This window comes from Sceloporus undulatus, chromosome 1, assembly GCF_019175285.1.
Source record: "Sceloporus undulatus isolate JIND9_A2432 ecotype Alabama chromosome 1, SceUnd_v1.1, whole genome shotgun sequence".
Classification (NCBI taxonomy): domain Eukaryota; kingdom Metazoa; phylum Chordata; class Lepidosauria; order Squamata; family Phrynosomatidae; genus Sceloporus; species Sceloporus undulatus.
In genome coordinates this window covers 378,442,476-378,462,304 of record NC_056522.1, presented here as the reverse complement: position 1 = coordinate 378,462,304, position 19,829 = coordinate 378,442,476, and the positions used below count along the sequence as shown (strand labels likewise).

Sequence of the window (19,829 nt, the reverse complement as noted above, 5' to 3'; positions counted from 1 at the left end):
CAGATCTCGCTCATTCCAGGGAGAAGGTAAATGGGACATCTCTTGCTGATGCAGCATCTTGGGTTCATTAGCGTGCCTTAGGACCCCCCCCCCCCAATAGCTTGGAACAGGTAGCACCATATTTGTCATCCATTCTCATAGCTAGTCGGAAGAGCTTAGCAAAGTAAATGAATCTGTTGAACTGCAGTGCTGGCGTTTGGAGATTATGGGAGATGTTCCTCAAAGAAGGTTACTTTTGCCAAGTTATGGGTGTTAATGATCCCTTAATATATCTCAACAAAAGTTTTGTAAATGAAAACAAAGTTCAGACCAGGTTTAGTCGGGTTATCATAGCATCACAGCATTCATTGTAGTCCAGAATACACAATATCCTTGTGTTTTCTCCTTCTGTTAGAAGGAATTCCCAGTGATGTATAAAAATATATAAAAGTCTATGTGAAAGAGGGGGGAAACCCTCTGAAGCTCTCTAACATTAAATATTGTGTTGGAAAGTGAGGTTGTTAGTGCAATTTCTCAACTAATGAGTCCAAAAAAGTAAAGTTGTTTTTTACTAAAAGAAGAAATAAAATAGTCACAGGGAAGACTAGATTCTAAAAGGCTCCCAAAACCGTGGCAGTAGCTGCTGCTATGGCTAGTTCTGATATCCTGGCACCCTCTCATCCTTCCTTTCTCCTTTCCTCTTAGAGAGGTGCAGGGGTTCTCCAAGCTGACCCTAGTCTTCCCCCACTGGGGTCCTTTAGAGCAAAAAACCCCAAAGACGCCGCGTTGTCATGGTGCAAACGAAGCCAGCACAGAGCTAATGCAATACACCATCTCGAAGTGCGATTAGTCCTCGTGCTTAATAACACTGGTCCCCTGAAACCTGTAACACAATTGCCTTTCCTTACTTTATGTCTATGTCATTCTTACGTTCTAGAGAGAGAAAGAGAGGGTAACATAGATTAGAAAAATGAATTGCTTAGAGCTTATAACAATTTCTAAGTGATGTATGAAAGTAGAACAGAATACAGTGGAAAACTAAGAGTATTGCAGAATGACAGAAGCCAAGGTGAGGGGAGCCGTCATATTTCTGGACATTGTTGCTGAAACAAAATACTTTTTCCATATATGCTGAGAATCCAGAGAATCAGTTTCAGTGTAATTTAGCCTGGGAAGGATTTAAGAGAGCAGAGTAAATCTAGTTAACTGTCATGATTAAACTTTTTGTAATGAGGATGTAACAAAGCCATATTTCAGAAGTACACAGTCAAGAGACAATATTACATATGTTCACTGGTGTAACAAATAAATTTTGCCAGTACGTTTTAAAAGTTGTTGGCATTTTTATAAAAGCAGCACAGTAATGCAACATGTTGCTTTTGTAACAAGTAATGGTAAACAAATTACTTTATAACACTATAACTAAATAATCAGAATGAATTAATTTAAGAATTAGTTTTGCAATTTCTGAAAGGTTGTGAACACTTTGACACTAAAGGCTGTGTTCTGAATGTGCCAGTGACTGAACCTGGAGTTCATTGCGCATCACAAAGAGGTTACTCCTCAATAAGCACAGCATAGTTCAATGGTATTGACTCCAGTGGAGTCTCCTTTGGAGGTTTTAGACAGAGCGCTGGTTGGCTATATATTGGGAGTGCTTTGATTGTGGTCTTCCCTGCATGACAGGAACTGAGTGATAGTTTGGGGTCTCTTCCAACCAGAATTGATGATAGCACAGGAAGGTCAAGATGCAGTTGCTTGCAAACAAAGTTACACCTCTCTCCCTGTGTGGAACTAGAGATTAGAACACAAACCGGTGGAGTTCAAATTACAAGAAACAAGGGTGCAAGTTAAACATGTAAGGACTTCTTGATTGCAAGGACTATTTACACGTGGACTGGGCTGTCTCAGAGAGTCATAGTTTCTCCTTCTTTGGAAGTCTTTAAACAAAGGTTGGATGTGGGCATTTCCTGCGCATCATTAACAGTGTATTCCTACATAGAAGGGGGTTGGAATGATGGCTCCTTGTGGCCCTTCCACTCTATGATTATTTGATTTATGTTTTCCCTCTCCACTGAACAAGATAATATTTGGGCCATGCTCTTGCCAGGTACGGCAGCTGGAATCCACCGTCCTGACCGTGAAGCACCAAAAGCACTCAAAGCCAGTCAGGATTGTGAAAGCCATTGAGCAAGAGAGGTGACGCTTGAGAGGAGGTGTGAGAGGCTGCAGAAGGAGCTGACTTCAGCCAACAGGAAGGTCAGTCCCAGATGGGAGTATTATCTTGTTCCTGGCTGCTGGATGAGCCAATACAAAATCCCCAATTAAGGTTTAATTTGTACCTCAGTTTAATTCAGTGTTGTCATTGTTTAAATCAGTGGTTCCCAAACTTTGGTCCTCTTCATTCCCCCCCCCCTTCAATCCCCCTCCCCAATTTTTAGCATTGCAGAGTGGAGACATTAAAGTTATTCACACCTAGAACTCTTTTTTTGCTGTGCTGGAATCCTTTGTTAGTTTGCCTGCCCCTTTTCGTTGGATCCCAAAGTTATTTCTAAATGGCTCAAGTGGAAGTTTTAATTTATCGTGCAGTGCTGAAACCTGGGGAATGAAGGAAAGTTTTCATTGGGGTGCAGACTTTTTATTTGAGGGGCATTTTTGCCATGCTCACCAACTTGATGCCATTTACACAAAGCTTACCCCCCCCATCACCATGTAGGCTGGTCAGGTGGAGTTTGCATGGTTTGCTGTGTCTTATCTCTCCTGAAGAACAAATGACACTTACAGTTGAGCAGATAGACTCAGTGAATATCTCATACTGCTGTCTCCCCGCGCTTAAAATGCGATTTCCCTGCTTGACAGATCAGCCAGATGACTCCTCTTGAGCGTGAACTGCAGACCACAATTGGAAAATAGAAGGCCTCAGGAAAAAACAGTCAAGACTGGATGAACAGGTGGATGGAGGTGTTTTCAATTACATGTGGTATCCATGGTTATTTCTAAGAAGAAGAATAAATGGGGATCGTTTCATTTTTCAAGCAAAAAGGTTTCTCGTCTTGAGTGTCGATTCCACCAGTGCTCCTATCTGTATGATTGACAATATTGAGATGGAAATCACCACAACAGAACAGACCTCGCTGAAAATGTGTTTTTTAGGCTAGTTTTCAGGAGAGGAATGGAACACTTTCTTCCATCTAGGTTGGCCGTTTCCAAGCTGTCTTCTCCAGAATTGTTGCACTACACAACTCCACCATCTCCGGAGCCAGTGGTTCGCAATCTTTGGTCTTCCACTTGTTTTGTATCTTCAGATGCGAAAAGCTCCAGCCAACTTGGCCAAATCAGGAATTTGGGAACTGAATCCAAACATCTGGAGAACCAAAGGTGGGGAATCACTATTCTAGCCAACCTGGCCATCATATCGGGAGGGTATAGGGTTGAAGAAAGCTAATTCATGCAAAATTGATGCCTCTGATGAAGTGAACCAGGTTCACAAAAGCATATGCCAAGAATCTCGTTTTCACAGTTATGTCAAGGAGTTCCTTTATTTAATGCTCAAATCAGATTAAACAGTTACCTATAATACTGGAGGAAAATTTGAGAGGCAGCTATATCAGCTGCTATCAACCATATTACTAAATGGGACATGAATTAATGCAGAATTCCAGACCCCATAGCAGCAAATCAATTAGAACAGAATCATAGAGTGTGAAAGAGACCCAAGGACCATCCAGTCCACCCCCTGCTATATGCAGGAATATAAAATAAAGCACTACCAGCAGATGCCATCAGACCCTGTTTAAAAACCTCCAAAGAAGAAGCATCCACTACTTCCAGGGGAGTGAGGTCCTCCTGTTTAGGTTGGAATCTCTTTTCCAGTAGTTTTGAACCCATTGGTCCAGGTCCTGTTTCTCTGGAGCTGCAGAAAACAAATTTGCTCCTTTTCAGTGTAACATCTCTTCAGATATTTAAACAGGGCTACCATATAAACTCTAACCTTCTGGTCTCTGGACTAAACCATACAGTTCTCCAAGTCCGCTCCTCATAGGGCAACGGATTCAAGCTACAGAATAAGAGATTCCACCTAAACATTAGGATGAAGTTTCTGAAAGCTGTGTTGCCTCGAGATGTGATGGAGTCTCCTCCTTTGGAGGTTTTTAAACGAAGCTGTATGGACATCTGTTGAGGTGCTTTGATTGTGAGTTCCGTGCATGGCAGGAGGTTGGACGTGAATAGCCCGCTGGTCTCTTCCAACTCTATGATTCTAGCTTTGCCCTGTTTTGCAAGTGTACCCCAAAGTTGCAAGCTTTTGCTGAATATTCTGAGAAAGGGATAGTTCGGTTTTTACCCTGTGCTCCAAATATATCATATACATTTAAATTCTGCAACTAGTGATGCCTAATTTTCTGTTATTTGTATTAACTACAAAAATGAGGCATTACTTTGCCTAATGTATTTTGGTTCTGCCTGTCAATAGGGCCAATAGGGCATTGAGGACCCTACCTCACCTCTAGAAGTCTCGCATTCAATCTACATTATTGTTTTAAGGATCTTTCACCCTACACAATTGGCAGCACTATATAACGGCTTTGAACTGCCATGGCTGCATTTTATGGAAACTGGGATTAGCAATTTTGTAAAGTATTTGAAAGAATCTCAGCCTAGAGCTCTAGTGCATCTAAAAACTATAAAGTCCAGAGCCATTGGAAGTGTGCTATGGCAGCTAAGTGGGAACATGGTTTGTAAATGGATAGTGCGAAAGGGCCTCATGTTTTCCTCATACGTGTCATAGCACATATACGTATACTGGAAGAGAACTCAAGGGCTATTAGTCAATGCCTACCAGGCAGAAGTTACAACAAATGTAACTTTGTCAAATATGGGCCTTTGCAGCCCTGCTGCATCTGCACTGCAGAAATAATCCGTTGGGACCCCTCTTTAAAGTGCCATGGCTCATGGATTCCATAGCATGGAGCAATGCAATTAAAGCAGTGTTCAAACTGGATGGTTCCTGCAGTGCGAATGCAGCCCATGAAGCTAGAAACCAGTGTATTGTTTTTAATGGAGACTCTGAGAAACTGAATTCTGTACATAACATTAAATGTGGAGGTTATGGCATGTATTCAGTGTGTGGGAACAGATATGATAGAGTTGATCATTGGGTCCGCTCTGTTTCCCCTCTCTCCCATCTCTCTTCGGTGTGGCAAAAGGTTTTGTGGTTCCTTTTCTGTACAAAGCTTTTCTTGTCCTTCTACAACCCTCTGAATCCCCTCAGATAACGTTTCTCTCTTGCTCTTCTTCTCCCTGTTCTGCTAACCCATGCCTAGACTTTGGTGGCTGGAACAGCAGAGACGAGCGCAGTTCTCTGCCTGAATTAGCGTGCGAAGTGAAACCAACCTTTTTTTCCCTGATTCCCATGCAGGGAGAGAGGAAAAAAATCCATTAGCTTGTGCCTCCACCCTCCTCTTATTGTTGCGACTTAATGCCAGATTAATAGCCATGGCTGTCTGTTCGAAAGAGCTACTTTTCAGTGTTTAATGAAGATCCATGTTTTCATCAATCGGCATATGGATAATAGGCAAAAGCAATTAATGCCGCCAAGTCCCTCAGGGAATGAAAGAAAAGAAACACAGAGAGAAGAGGCGAGATGTATGGGCGGAGCTTTCCTGAAAAGGTTTCATAAGCGGATTAATTCAACCAACTCAATAAAATGAAAGTGGCTCGAGATGCCATGTTCTGTTTCTTTCTTTCTTTCTTTTCGTTTTATTATAATTCTTATCTTTCCAATTATATCTTGGAAATGATCATTTATTCCTTGTGAGATTGGAGTCTCCTTCCGTAGTCATATTTTTGCATGCCTTTCAATGGAGTATCAGACGGAATTTGGCACAGCTGGAACTTAGCAATGTAGCAAGATTCCGAAAATGCACTTTTATTGTGATGGTGGGTGTGTGGTGTTTTTGCGTTGTTTTCACCTAACTTTATGTTGAATTCCAGCTAAATACCGGCAAAAACACGGTAGCAATAGGGCACGCTGCTGATCTAATCATGGTTAGCTTACATACACAGGACAGGAAAAAATCATGGGGAATGCTGTCTAGGTTTACGGTGGAGTCCATGAGTCAACAGTGTGGAACCTCCATGAGTTAGTCCAGGAGAACCTCGGATAGACCTGGATGTGTGTCAACTACGACAGCATAGCTGGTCAACTGACTGTTTTGAAATATTGACAACTGAAACCGCTTATTAATTGCGTTCTGATCACTTATATGTTGTGAAATGCCCCATGAACCCATGCTGGTGTTGACATGGGAGAAATGGCCCATACTAGACGTGACTGGTACATTTCTTATTAGAGCTGGCATTGGATCTGGGGTTCCAGCATGGAGACATAAAAGCACCCCATTAAAGAAAATTTATTACTTGGTGTTGTTGTGTACTTTTAAGTCCAGTTCTAAGTTATGGCGACAGTAATAGTAAGCGCAGTTTTCTATTTGTTACCTTATGACTTGTCAATAGCTAAAGTGATCTGAGTGGTTCACAAAACAGGGTGTGTGTGTCTTTAAATTCGAAAGTACACACTTTTGGGTGACTTAACATGGCATTAATAGGTAGGTCCGACGTCAGATAAAGGTCCCCTGCCCCCCTCCAGTTAACAGGATTTATTCCAGTTAAGTTGTAGAGGATTGCAGTCTAACATATTTTTGTTAAATGCTTGAAATGCTTTTTAATGCAACGTTATTATACCAATTTCACCTTGTTGGTTGACCAAATCTTCTTTTTTCTTTTTAAACTGGCCAAGTCTACTGGGAACAACCTGCTGAAGAAGGATATTGTTTTTTGAACATGTGTTTTTAGGGTGGGGATTTCTAGACACAGAAACGACAGGATATTTTGATGTAAACTGGTGGAACGTATTCCCTTACTTGGCATGCCACATGCTCAGGCATAAATTGATTCCGTTTAAAAATGATGAAAGAAAGACTAAAAGACATTTAAGTAAGCAATGGAAGATACGGTAAACAATGGTCTAGCGGCACTGCAGATTATGTAAGTTTTGCACTGCGTTAACTGCAGTGGCTCAACCAATGGAAGTCTTGAATTTGTCTTTGTCATGGCATCAGATTCCTTGACAGAGAAGGCTAAATAATCTCCTAGATAAAACCCCGACAGAACTCCAAATTCCATAGCATTGAGCCATGACATTTAAAGTTGTGGTCCAACCATTTTCTGCCATGCAGATCAACCTATAAGAAATAGGGCAATGATTGGAGAGCTGTGGAAGCTAGGGGCACATGAGACCTCCAAAGTGATTTTCCTTCCTCCGCAATGCCGTCTAGAGATTGGGGCGTTCTTGCCATCATTTTAGGCGTTTCCTTGCCATCTATAAGCCTAGAGAGCCTTTGTTTCAATCAACAGCAGTTCCACCACATGAAGAACCAGTCATAGTTCAGGGAGGAAAATGCCCTTTAGTTAAAAAATAAATAAAGGTTCTCCTGGACAGAAATACACATAGTTCCCGATCCAAGTAAATTTTTCACTTAGACGGCCCTAAGCGAGCCTTGAAGAGGCAAGAGGGTAGCTTTGCTCGCACCCAGGAGCCAATAGCTTAACATCCCGTTGGTCTGTGCATTTTTTCTCTCCCGCACTGCTTCACTCAGCTCCAACGAAGCGTAGTCTCCAACCGAATCCGCGCGACCTCCACAGCAGGCTTGCGCCTGGGCTCCTGGGAGCAGTACAGCAGCTGCAGCAGCATTCCTGCAATGCCGAAGGAGGTGCCAGCCGCCTGCATTAGGCGCTGGAGAGCCGGCGCCCCGGAAACAAACATGCCCCAGAGTATGCACCTTTCTCTCGCCTCTCGATGGCAGGTGTAACTAAGCACCAAATAACATGCAGGGACAACATTACAACACTCCTTGTATAAGTTTGGCCCTCCAAATTTGCGGCTTTGACTTTTGCTGGTTTGATTGTTTTGCTGTTTTGATTAATATGCTACTCTCTAAGAATCTCCTAGTCCTCGCGGCCACAACTCGGCCAGACTTGACTATAGAGTTGTGCTGGAAACCTAGACATCTGTAGGCATTATAGGTCTTAGCATGATTCTATGATCAACTTCTGGCAGATTTGAACTTCTGGAAAATGTTGCCCCGGAGTACCTGGAGATGCCTAGAGAGGTGTTCTACCTCGGTAAAAAGAATAATATATTAGTTTATTTGCCAGTTTTCTCACTTCATGGTCCTTCACGCTAACCCCAGCCGATTGTGGAGGGACGCACTTAACGTTCAAAACAATATTAACAACTGGGTATACAGTGGGCCCGCCACATTCACTGGGGTTAGGGGTGAGGGACTCGTGTGAAAAGTGGGAAAAACCAACAAATAATAAGTAAAAAACCACTGTTTTTTTTTTTTTAACCGGAGAAAACATCTCTCTAGAATCCTAGTCCGCTAGGCAATTCTATGGTCCAACGTCTGCCTAAACGGATCATAATTAGGCTGGAAGACCTCAAATGCCTAGAGAAGCGTTCTCTGCAATAAATTCTTTCTGGGGGAGACCGTGACTGGAGACCTACTGCTGGAAACTAGAGGTTCCGAGAGAGAACATATTAATCAAAATCCAGATTAATCAATCTCGAAGTCAAAACACAATGTGGAGGGCTGACTGTACATTATTATTATATTATTAACCTTTATATGAAGCACGGTAATGTACACAGCGCTGAACATACAATCTTTTTAGTTAAGACGGATCCTGCCCTCGGCTACATATAAAAAGACAAGACACAGAAGGAGAAGGGAGTGGTGGAGGGAGGGGGGAAAGGTCCCAGTACAGTTCCTCGCTCCTCGGCGAGGCCTGACCAAGGCAGATGGACTGGATGGAGGAGCCCTTCTACAGTGGGCTTCTGTAAATTTATTTCCAATTGTATACAGTTTAGAAGAGTTGTTTGTGTGACTTATGGTGAACCGAAGACAAACCTATCAAGGGTTGTTTTCTGGCAAGATTTGTTCAGAGTACGTTGCCGTTGCCATCCTTTGATGCTGAGAAGTGTGACTTCCTTAATCACCCAGTGTTAATTTCATGTCCAAACGGGGAATCGAACCCTTTCTCTCCAGAGTCATAGTCCCACACTGAAACGACTGCACCAACACTACCAAGTTATAAAAGGAGCATGTTATTATTATTCTGTTGCTCTTTAGGTGGGATACGGTAATTGAGGGAGGGCGTGTAACTGAGCGACCTTCTTTCTTTTTGGTAAGTCCGTACCCATCACTAGTATGGTTGTTGTCAGTGTGGTGCCGACAAGTCATTTCTGACCATGGGACCCCTAGGATGGAGTTTTCTTTTCTTTGTTCAGAAAGGCGTTTGCCAGGAGATTGAGGCTGAAAGAGTGTGAGTTTCCCAGTTTACCCATTGGGTTCCAAGGGGAAGCGGATTTGAACTCTGGTCTCCGAGTTGTAGTGCGTAACACTCAAACCACACACTAGCTGCCTGTCTAACTACCACCATTGCTGCCGCTTCATTCTTCCCTGTCCTCACGTGAGCCCTTTCTCTGTTTTAATGCCAGTTCAAACTCCTCCTTACTGAATGCTCTGTATTGTCCATTGTAGTGTATGGTTGCACTAAAGTAATTTTCCGTTCCCTTTGAATTCACTTTGGCGAATCAATGTCTGTGATTTTGGTTTGTCATTCCTAATACGTTAGCCATAAATAGTCTACATCTTTTATTAGCTGAAGCTGGGAAACGAGACGTAGGAAGTCAGCTAAGTAGCAGAGTTTTTTGGCACACAACAAGCAGTATCTGAAACAGTGTCCGCAATGGAGTATGGTAGGCCCTTTGGCACCGAATGCTGGTATAATTTTAACACAGGTGATTTCCAGACTCTAGCTGCTAGGTGTGTTGGACTTTGGGCTCCAGAACCCGCAGACCATTGCCCAAATGGTTGCGGCTTTTGGGAGCTGGAGTACAAATACCTGGAGGATCAGATTTTGGGAATCACTGAACAGCAATGAAAGCTCATGGGCCAACTCTTTCTTTCAGTTAGTCTCAAAGGTTGCTACAACCCCTCTACAAAGTAAAGAGACACTATGCTGTGATTGGTGCTACAGGCGGATTCCCTGTAGGATTTTGATTTGGGTGGGGGGGTTTGGAAATGTTTTGCATAGACTCGTAGATATACAGTGGCCTTGGTAATCCACTGGGGTTTGTTTCCAGAAGCAAACCGGGAATACAAAACTTCCTGATGCGCAAGTCCATTAAATACAATGGCATATTAAAATGGGGTCCCTTATATAAAAGAGCAAAATCAAAGTTTGCTTTTGGAATTTTTTTTAATACTTTCAAGCCGTGGGATGATTCAGTCCATGGATCAAAGAACCATGATATGGAAGGCCGTTGTACCATGGAATGGACCCAAGTCTAAATGTGGAAATTCATTTATGGTGTATACTTTATACATATAACCTGGAGGTAATTTTATGCGTAATACAGTACACGAGCCATAGAAAGCCAGGTGTCACTGTCCTCAGCCACCATGTGGACAATTTTGGGATTTTCAGTAGGTCAATTTGGAATTGGACAATAAGGGAGACTCAGTCTGAAAGTTTAAATGTTTTAACTCATTTTCTAATTGTCGCGGTTTTACTAATAAAGGTTTAATATATTTTCTAGTCCTTTAAATTTTCTCATTTGTTTTTTTGAATTGAGCTTATTGGGTAAACGAAAACGTAACCTTGGAGATCTTTGGATTCAGACAGATAGAACTAATTTTAATTAATTAATTAATTGGGCAGCCTAGGCCAGGGAGTTGGGGAATTGTAGCCCAAAATTTATAGAGAGCCAACACCTCTGGGCTAAAGTTGTCAGCAGCTCTCTCTCTAAAAAAAGAGATAGAGGTTTGGTTTATTTCCCTTGCACACTGTGCATTATTCTATAAACTTCCACCATTTGAAGTATGCTTGCATTCAAACAGAATTGTTACTAATAGCATAGTTGATAGCATGAAGGCATAGTTTGCCAACATGTAATAGTTGGAGGCAGGGTTTTTCAGCACAATCCTTTTTTAAAAACAAGTAGTTGCAATACACAAGACTGCTTTGTTTAACCAAACAATGCTGAAGATCCATGAACCACTTCAACATTGCAGATGTCAAGTGGGCGAGTATAATGTGAAGTAAATATGGTTCATTTTCAGCCAATTAAAAACCAGAATCATGGTTTGGCCACCGGATGCTTGTACGCCAGTTTTCCTGCCTTCCTCTCTCCTCTGCTTAATTCCCATCCTGGCTTACTCTTTTGGGCAAACTATGTTTCGCTATGATCTCCAAATCAGCAAACCGACGATCTGTGTTTGTTCTCGCCAAACTATGGTCGAAGCAGATTGCGAAACTCCTGTCTTCCAATGGTGGTGCGCAAGTAACAGATTGCTAATAGCCAAGCTATAGTTTTCCTGAAAGTGAGAGTCAGAGAGGAAATTTGAACATGGCAAAGAAAGAAGAGCATGCCCAGCAATGCAATGTCATTCCAGCCCAATGTACAACGGGGGCTGTTCCAGGATCTTCAACGACCTCCTATAGTCCAGATTGTGTTGTCGTTTGTCTTTGCTGAAAGCTTTAACTACTTTAAAACAATCCTCCATTAATCACTGCATGTGTTGTGTGCTTTTTTTTCTTTTTTAACCGCTCGTGTGTGCATCTGTGTTGCTGCATGCCGAATGGCCGCTACTTGTTTGCTTACTAAGTGTGTGATGTGCGCTTTTTTTTTGGTTGTTTTTCTTCCAAGACCTGTGGGTGAAGTGTGTCCGCCTTCCTCTTTCCATAAAGAAAAAGGGAAAGGCCGTGCATTCCGGATGCAGCGATTCCTTCAATGTGCCGATACGACCGGCGGATTGGTCACTCTCTGACAAAACCCTTGGCTTGCTAAAGGCACCTCATTCCGTACTCAACAAAACTACTGGCATAAGCTAGAACCCAGGGTCAGATTGCTTTTTGTTGTGTTGGTTGTTGTGGTCGTATTTAAGTTAAAGAAAAACCCATTTATGGATTTTCAACAAACCTCTCAATATTATGGTTCGTCCCCCTATTATTTGTTTCAAATTTTATTTTTGTTTCTTTGGGGGGTGTGATGGTCGGTGCACCGTGTGGGTGGTGTCAGGAAAAAAGAATCACACACTGTTTCCTTTAATTTTTTTAATTTGTTAAATAGTCAACTTCCTTTTTATAATTTATTTTTATTTAAAAATTGCTTATCCAGGGGAGTATGGAAAGAGAAGCAACTATTTTTTTTTCCTCATATTGTATGCTGTAACTATTTAAACAAAAAAAGGTACTAATTTTTATATATGGATTTTGAAGAAAGAAAACTGGGTTATTTTAGACAAAAGGTTTTTATCGAGATTTAGAAATACTCAACGTTTTTTAAAAATGTGAAAGAGCTACACTTTTTGACTGCACTTGGGCAAAAATAAAATACACATTTTAAGTAGGGGTGGTGTCTTTCTCTGCCAAGGAGCAAGGTTGCAAGGTTTAGGACAAACGCTAAAATAAAACTCAAGTTAAAACAGGGTTAAAACCAGCTGAAATGTGAGCTTGACGAACCAAGTGAATGTGAAGCGACAGATCTCTCTCATAGGGCTGGAGCGTGGCTTTGGTGCAACTTCTGGACTCTTAGGACGCATGCATCATTGAAACACCATACCTCCACTGTGACTCGAAGCAGCTTTATTTTGGCTGTCTGTAACAGGCCAATAGCACCTATGAGAGAAAGAAAGAAGTTGGTAGCATAAACTTTCGTACTTTACTTTCTCAGATGCATCTACTTCTTCAGTTGCATCTCAGCAAGTAGACTTAAGTCTACAAAAGCTTATTTATTTCCAGGATTTATATCCTGCCTTGTATATCTGTATGTATATGCTAACAACTTCTTTCTTTCTCTCATTTAGTCTCAAAGCTGCTACAAGATCCCTTTGCATACTGATTCAGACCCACAAGCCTGGGTCTTTATTCATTCATCAGTTGATCAGAATGAAATGCTTAAGATCTCACTAAACAAATTATACAGAAACTAAATTCTGCTCTGCTGCAAATTCAAATTATACACATTAAAGTCAGAGAAAACAAGGTTGTGACAGAAAAGTGGCACAGTAGTAGACAAAGTACAGAGTGGCATCAAGCTAAGCTTCACATCAGTCAGGCTTTCGCAGTCGATGACAGACAACCCAAACCATCAACCACATTGTGTCAGCACTGTGAGACCCACCCACCCACCCACCAAAAAATTCCAGCCAGCCAGTATGGTTTATAGTTATTGCTTCTTGTTAGAATGCCAGAAGGCTTTGGTCCTCTAAGTAAGGTTAATCTACTTGTTAATACAAGAAGAGTGAAGAAGTAACAGTAGTAGTGGTTACAAGGTGGCCCAGTGAGGCTGTAGGTAGTTAGTTTCAGAAAAGCAGAGCAAAGTGGCAAAATATTAGGCCGCGGCAGGATCCCGCATTACCTCATGAGCTCAAGCTTCTGCCGCTGCTGTGCACATGTGCTCTGCAAGCCATGAAGTGCTGCATTCAAGTCCACCCTCTCCTGAGCATGAGTGCCCTTCTGCTTCAGCAGGGCAGCTATCTTCTCTCTCAGCTTCCTGTTGAGCTCGTGAAGCCCCTTCTTCTCTGCCTCCACCTCCTTGGCGGCACTCTCACAGCGGCTGTGCCGCCCACCCTTCAAAGCTTTCAGGTTTGCCACAAATTCCTCCAGCTTCCCCAGCCTGCTCTGCAGGCCTAGGTTGGCGCTCTGCAACTCAGCATTGTCCAACACCAGCTGGTCACGAACCTCTTCCAGTTTCCTGATATCCTCCAGCAGTTGTACTTTTCCCTCTTTCAGCATGAGGCTTTCTTGGTCAGCTTCATCCAGTCGGCACTGCAAGCTGATGAGTTTTGGCAAGTATCCCTCCAGTTTATTGTTCCGTTCAAATAGCTTGATCATCTCTGCTTTCAGGACTTGGTTTTCCATTTTGAGTTCTTCTGACAGTGCGAAAGCTTTGGGCTGCAATCTAGAACTGGCCTTTTTCTCATCGTTCACATCCCAAAGCTCATGCACCAAGTATTTCAGCTCTCCCTTCTCCATTCTCATTGCTTCTCTGTGGTCCATCTCAAGCTGCAGAGATCCAGCACTAATCTCTTCTGTGTTTAAATCAGCCTCCAGGGTTTCAACAAAGAGCCCCTTGCTTCTCCCTGTACAGTCTGTGGGCAATATTGCAACATCAGCCGTCTCCCAAGGGAATAGTATTTCATTGTCATCTCTTCCACAGGGCAAAGCATTAGGCTGGGGAATGGTTTTCAGGATTTCATCCAGCTCCTTTTGGACCTGGGAAGCCATGTCTTGTCGATCATGAGCTGCTCGGTCACACTCAGCCTCCAGGAGGCTGATCCGCTCTTGAAGGAGAGCCTGCTGAGCTCTGAGGGCTTGATTCTCTGCCCTCATTTCTTCATAGGTCTTCTCCAAGACAAGTGAAGCCTCCATGCTTTCTTCAAGCGTGGTCCCTTCAGTTTCCAACACAGAGCATGCACTCTCATCTGGCTTTTTAATTCCAGCATCTGCTTTTACTTGGTTGTCGTCTTCATCTGCTGTATGTATGAGTTGAGAGTCAACCAATGAGTCTGGAACCAGAGGTGTGAAACCAGAAGACTGAGTTAGCTCTCTTGCTGGCTTTTTCAACAACTTACCCATCAGGGACAGTGCTTCCACGTCACCTTCTTCTGATAGCGCTTGGAACTCTTCCTGGTTTGAGAGAAGATCTACCACTTCTCTGGGCTCCTGAGATTTGTCAAGGCCTGGAGAATCACCTCCCAGTGTTCCTCCTTCTTTATTCAAAAAGCTTAAATCGCCTTGCAGTTTGGAGAGGTGTTGCAATTCTTGCTGGAGTTCTTCAACTCTGCTTTCAAGTGTTGATATTTCTGATCTCAGTTTTTCTTGTTCCGCTGTTGCTTTTCTGAGCTCCTCTTGCTTCAATTGCTCTGAAGCCACCAGTCTGGAACTCAGTTCTTTTTTCTCACGAGCAAACTCAGTCTCCAGCTTTCCAATTTTTTGGAGAGCTTGCTTCCGATTTCCCTCAACTATAGACATTTGTTCTTCTCTTTTCTTCAGCTCCTGCTCATGGCTGGTTTCAGTTTGTAAGAGTCTCTCACGTAGTTCATCTTCTTGCTTCTTCATGTCCTGCAGCTCTTTCTGAAGCTGCTCCTTCTCCAAAAGAAATGAGTTGACATACTCTTTGAAATTTTTCTCCAGAAGATTCTTCTCTTGAGCAAGTGCTGAAGCAACAGACCTCTCTTTCTCCAGCATTTCTTTCCATCTCTCTTGAGCCTCAGCCCCATCTTGGACAATTTCATCTTTTTCAAATTCCCACTGGGATTTCTCCTCACATTGCAGTTCGGAAAGCTCCTGCATCTCTCGCTGGTAGCGTTCCTCGAGTCCTTTAATGGCTTCCCCATACTTGCTAGCAAGTCCCTGTCGGTCAATAGCAAACTGCTCCTCTTTCAAAGATATTCTTCTGTTAAATTCACTTTCCATTTTTGCCCTAAATGTGGTCAACATAACATATTACTTAAATCTCTACTAGAAGCCAGGGATGCAACTATTGTTCAGTCTCCTTGCAGCCAGTTACCCTTTCCACCCAAGCATCTCCAAAGGGTTGGGAGGCTTCCTCAGACAATGGAGAGGAAGTAAGTTCCATGAGCAGCAGGGAGTCCTTCCATTTGTGGAAGAAGACACAGATTCTAAGAAATAGGATTTACTGGAGAGGATGTATGTTCCAGTTAGATATTTTGAGGCCTCAGCCACCCTCAAGAGAACTATTTTTAGCTGTCTTGTGGGAAAAGGAATAATAGTCCACCAGCAGTACTGGCTGCTGATTTCTATGTCAGTGGCCCAGTGAATATGCTCCAGATTTTAGCCTGAACTTTAAGGCAGTTAGCCAAGGTCCTAAACCCTATTCCCCCAAAGAAGGTTGAAGGGAATGGACAGCAATGTTACATTCAGACTAAATGCCAGAGTGGATTTGCCAATGGAGGCTACCAGGTGCCACCGCCCAACAGGCTAACTTTGTGTTGTCCTAACCGGCAACCTCTTACCTTTGCTCTTGGAGCTCCTGCTGATGCTTTCCGACAAGATCTCTCTGCATCTCTTCTTTCTCCTGGGTGTGCTGATCCAGCAGCTGCTGCAGTTGTTCCTGGAAACCATTTTCTAGCTCTGTCTTCTCCTTCTGGACAGCCTCGGCTAAGCCTCTCATCTTCTCTTCCAGCCAGACTCTAGCCTGGACCAGCTCTTCTTTCTCACGGCTAAAGCTCTCCTGGGCTTCTTCCAGCCGGGCCTGGAGCTCCGTCTTGTACTGGAGTGCCGAATGCTCCTTGTGGTCAGCCTCCTCCTCCAAGCACACCTGCAAATCGCTCTGCTGGGATTCTGCCTTGTGATGGACTCTTGCTAACTCTCCCTGGAGCTCACTGACCTGGGCCTGCAAGTGTTCCACTTGCTGCTCCAGGCTTTGCCTCTCTTCACTGAACTTCTGCTGGAGGGTCTTGTTCTCCTTGTCATATAGGGCCTTGGCCTCCTCAACCTGCTTCTTGCAACGGTGCATCTGGGATAGAGCCAGAGAGAAAGGAATGGTATTATTTGCTAGCTATCACTTCTGCAAAGGCTGTGGCAGACCAAAGGTGGGTAGGGAAGAAGAAGGCATGGAGAACTCATGCAAACAATTATTGGCTGGGATAAGCAAAGAGCAGCCTGTGGGTTACTATAGTCTTGATACTATAGTCCATCACCATTAAAAAAGTAAGTGAAAACATATGTTTGTAAATGTAAGATGAATAATCTTAAAATTTATGATTATCTTATTTTATCAACATAACCATGATTCATTTTTAAAAGTCTCTTACTCTTATTTGTGTAAAGTGTGGTAAAGAGAAGTAGAATGAACTGGACTGTTGGACTAAAAAGATTAAAACTTAACTGAGTAAAGTAAAGAAAAACGAAATTTGACGTCTCAAAATTAACGACAAATTAGAAGGAAATAGAATTTAATTTTTTTTAGTTATTTAATAATATTGTAATTCAGTAATGCTAATTTAAGAATTAATATAGACAGTTAAATTAATAGCATATGGAAACAGAGAAATGAATTAGAAGAATTACTGATTTTAGGATATGCAAGAACAGAACTTTTGTTTTTATTATTGTTAAAGGAAACAGATATACTTGTATGAGTTATAGATAATGTATACTGTTGGAATAATGTATACTATTATGTATACTATAATAATAATAATAATATGAAGAATAAGAAAGTAAAAAAACAAAACACAACAAAAACAAAAAGCCTCTGGTGGGGGTAGTGCCATTTGTCATTTTTATGTGATTTTTAGGTTTGTTTAATGCAAACAAACAGGAAATAGTTGTATAGTTGCTTCCAATTCATTAAAAGAAAGGTTCTTTGTGGCCTAAAATAAGCCTAGGAAAACTGCATAAAAAAAGGTAAACTGCATCTCCTTGGAGGATTCTGGGGGCTGCCAACTGCCATTACTGGGTATCCTCCAAAAGGAGATTCAGTCCATTCTAGTAAGGTGTACTCCAGAACAACTGGTTGCCTGGACAATGAAAAAGCAGAGATAGCTGATCTCTATAGAGATGCATGTGCTGAGCAAGTGTGTTGACAGCTTTTGACACAGACAAGCCACATGTGGGTTTCTAGGCAAAACTGGGAGCAATGTACCGTGTTTTCAAGCTCCTGCTGCAAGTTGCAGAGGTCTCGGTGGTGCTGATCTTTCATCTGCTCGATCACCATTTCGGCTTCTATGCTCATGTTCAGTAGGTTGCAATCCTCAGAGGCAGGCTCTAGAATTCAAGTCAGCAAAGAAATACACATCTTTGTATTTTGTAGCTTTATTTTTGTTGTTTTAATGTGTTTAGTGAGCCAGAGTGGTGTAGTGGTTTGAGTGTGGTTTCTCTCTGGAGACCAAGGTTCAGTTCCTAGTTCGGCCTTGAAACCCTCTGGCTGACCTTGGACAAGTCACACTTTCTCAGCCTCAGGGGAACCTGGCAATGGCAAACCTCCTCTGAACAAATCTTGCCAAGCAAAACCTGTGATAGGTTTGCCTTAGGGTCACTGTAAGTCAGAATGACTTGAAGGCATACAACAACAAAGAACGTGTTTAGTATTTTTAAATGGTTTAATATGTATTGATTTTAAGTGGTTTTTATCTTTTAAGTTGCATTTTAATCTTTAAGCTGGAAACAGCTGGAAATCTCACAACAACAATAACAAAAATGTGTTCTGAGCTGGCTTTTTTTACTGGTTCTGCCCTAATGTGGAAGCCACTTTGCCTTCCACATTCCACCCTAATCCTGCTATACTTTAGCAGGATCCCCCCTCCACCAACTCTATATCATATCTTCTCCCTTTCTCTCCAAATCAAAGGGCTGCTAAACCAAGCCTTAACCCTCATCCCTCATAAAAAGCACCCCAGGCTTCATTTACCTTGACCGCACTCAACTCCACCGTCGCCCAGCTCCTCGTAGAGGGAGTTTTTCAGGGAAGGCCGGACAACTCTGCCTTGAGCCTGATATTCCTCTAACTGGGACTGAAGTTCGTCAATTTGATCTTGGAGTTCCTGGATAAGGTGCAAACAGCAGCTTCAGGACCAGTCCAACATAACAAGTAGCCAAACATAGCCACTTCCCCTCCTTCTGCACATGGGCAAAAACCTTTCGGTCAAGTAGGCTTTTAAGGAGTAATTGCTTGCAGAGAGAAACTGTAGCATCTTTGACAATGTGTGAAAGAAGTTGTAACATAAGCTTTCATAGACTCACTCTACTTATTAAGTGTACATAAGCTTTCGTAGATTTGGTCTATTTACGTCTTTCACACAGTTAGTCTCAAAGGTGCTACATGATCCCTTTGTATGCTGATATTCCAGATTATCACAGCTATGTGTCTGAATTCTGCTTACAGAGAGATTTCTAATGGGGTGGGTGGGTACTCTAGTTTTAATTTTTGTATGTATTTAGATGATTTCATATTGCTTAATTTATGATCTTAATATGACGATCTTTTAATTGTTTTAATTTTATTGCTATGTTTTAGCTAATATTGTTTTGTTGTTTGTGAGCTGCCTTGGAGGAAAAGAGAATATAAACACAATAAACAAGCATCAATATTTGTTATAAGGGGAGGCAGCAGCAGCAAAGCAGGCAAGTGGAAAGAGGAACTCTTAAATCACTCCATAACACAGTAAACTGGGTGAGTTAAACTGGGCCATGCAGAATCTAGGGTAGTGAAACCTCTCAAGATGGTCTAAAACTAATGCATCAGCAGGATCTAATGCATCAGCAGGGTCAAATGTTGAGGACCAGTAGTCTAACCTGAATGGTTCTCAATCTTCAGTCTTCCAGAAATTTCAGACTTCTAATTCCACATTCTTTTTCCTCTGATGGGTGTATCTACCCTCTTTCATCTGATCATCTTAACCCCCTCACCTCCTTTCTTCTGATCACTTTCCCCACTTACTGGCAGGGGAAGGAGAGAAGATGGAGAGGGCAGTCTGATCTACCCCTTCACCGCTGATCTCATGGCTGAACATAAAACATGGCAATACAGACCAGTCTTGCCAGAACCAAGAAGCCCCACACCAATGTCACTATGGAGCAGGAGCCACCCTCCAGATATCTGTTGTTGTTTTTGCTGAAATCTGGAGTAAATTGCCACTTTCCCCACTCAAAGGCCCAGATTCAGGACAAATAATCCTGTACATTGTGTGGACAGCTCGCTGTGAAAATGAGAGGAGACAGTTTTATTTGGCCCTCTGTCACCTTCAGAAATTTTA

General features: G+C 42.4%; 1 protein-coding gene across 7 annotated transcripts in view; it reads right to left on the bottom strand.

The window, feature by feature from the left end:
* NIN (ninein) overlaps nucleotides 1-19,829 on the bottom strand; it is a 144,722-nt gene that overhangs the window by 40,276 nt on the left and 84,617 nt on the right. For 6 of the 7 annotated variants that reach the window (XM_042473525.1, XM_042473545.1, XM_042473534.1 and 3 more), the window contains exons 13-16: nucleotides 18,485-18,617; nucleotides 17,720-17,841; nucleotides 16,086-16,588; nucleotides 13,466-15,532 (exon numbers count right to left, since the gene is read on the bottom strand). In XM_042473525.1, the coding sequence (XP_042329459.1) occupies nucleotides 13,466-15,532; nucleotides 16,086-16,588; nucleotides 17,720-17,841; nucleotides 18,485-18,617 (2,825 nt within the window). The remainder of the gene's footprint in view (nucleotides 1-13,465; nucleotides 15,533-16,085; nucleotides 16,589-17,719; nucleotides 17,842-18,484; nucleotides 18,618-19,829) is intronic. The other variant, XM_042473581.1, reaches the window with a different exon arrangement.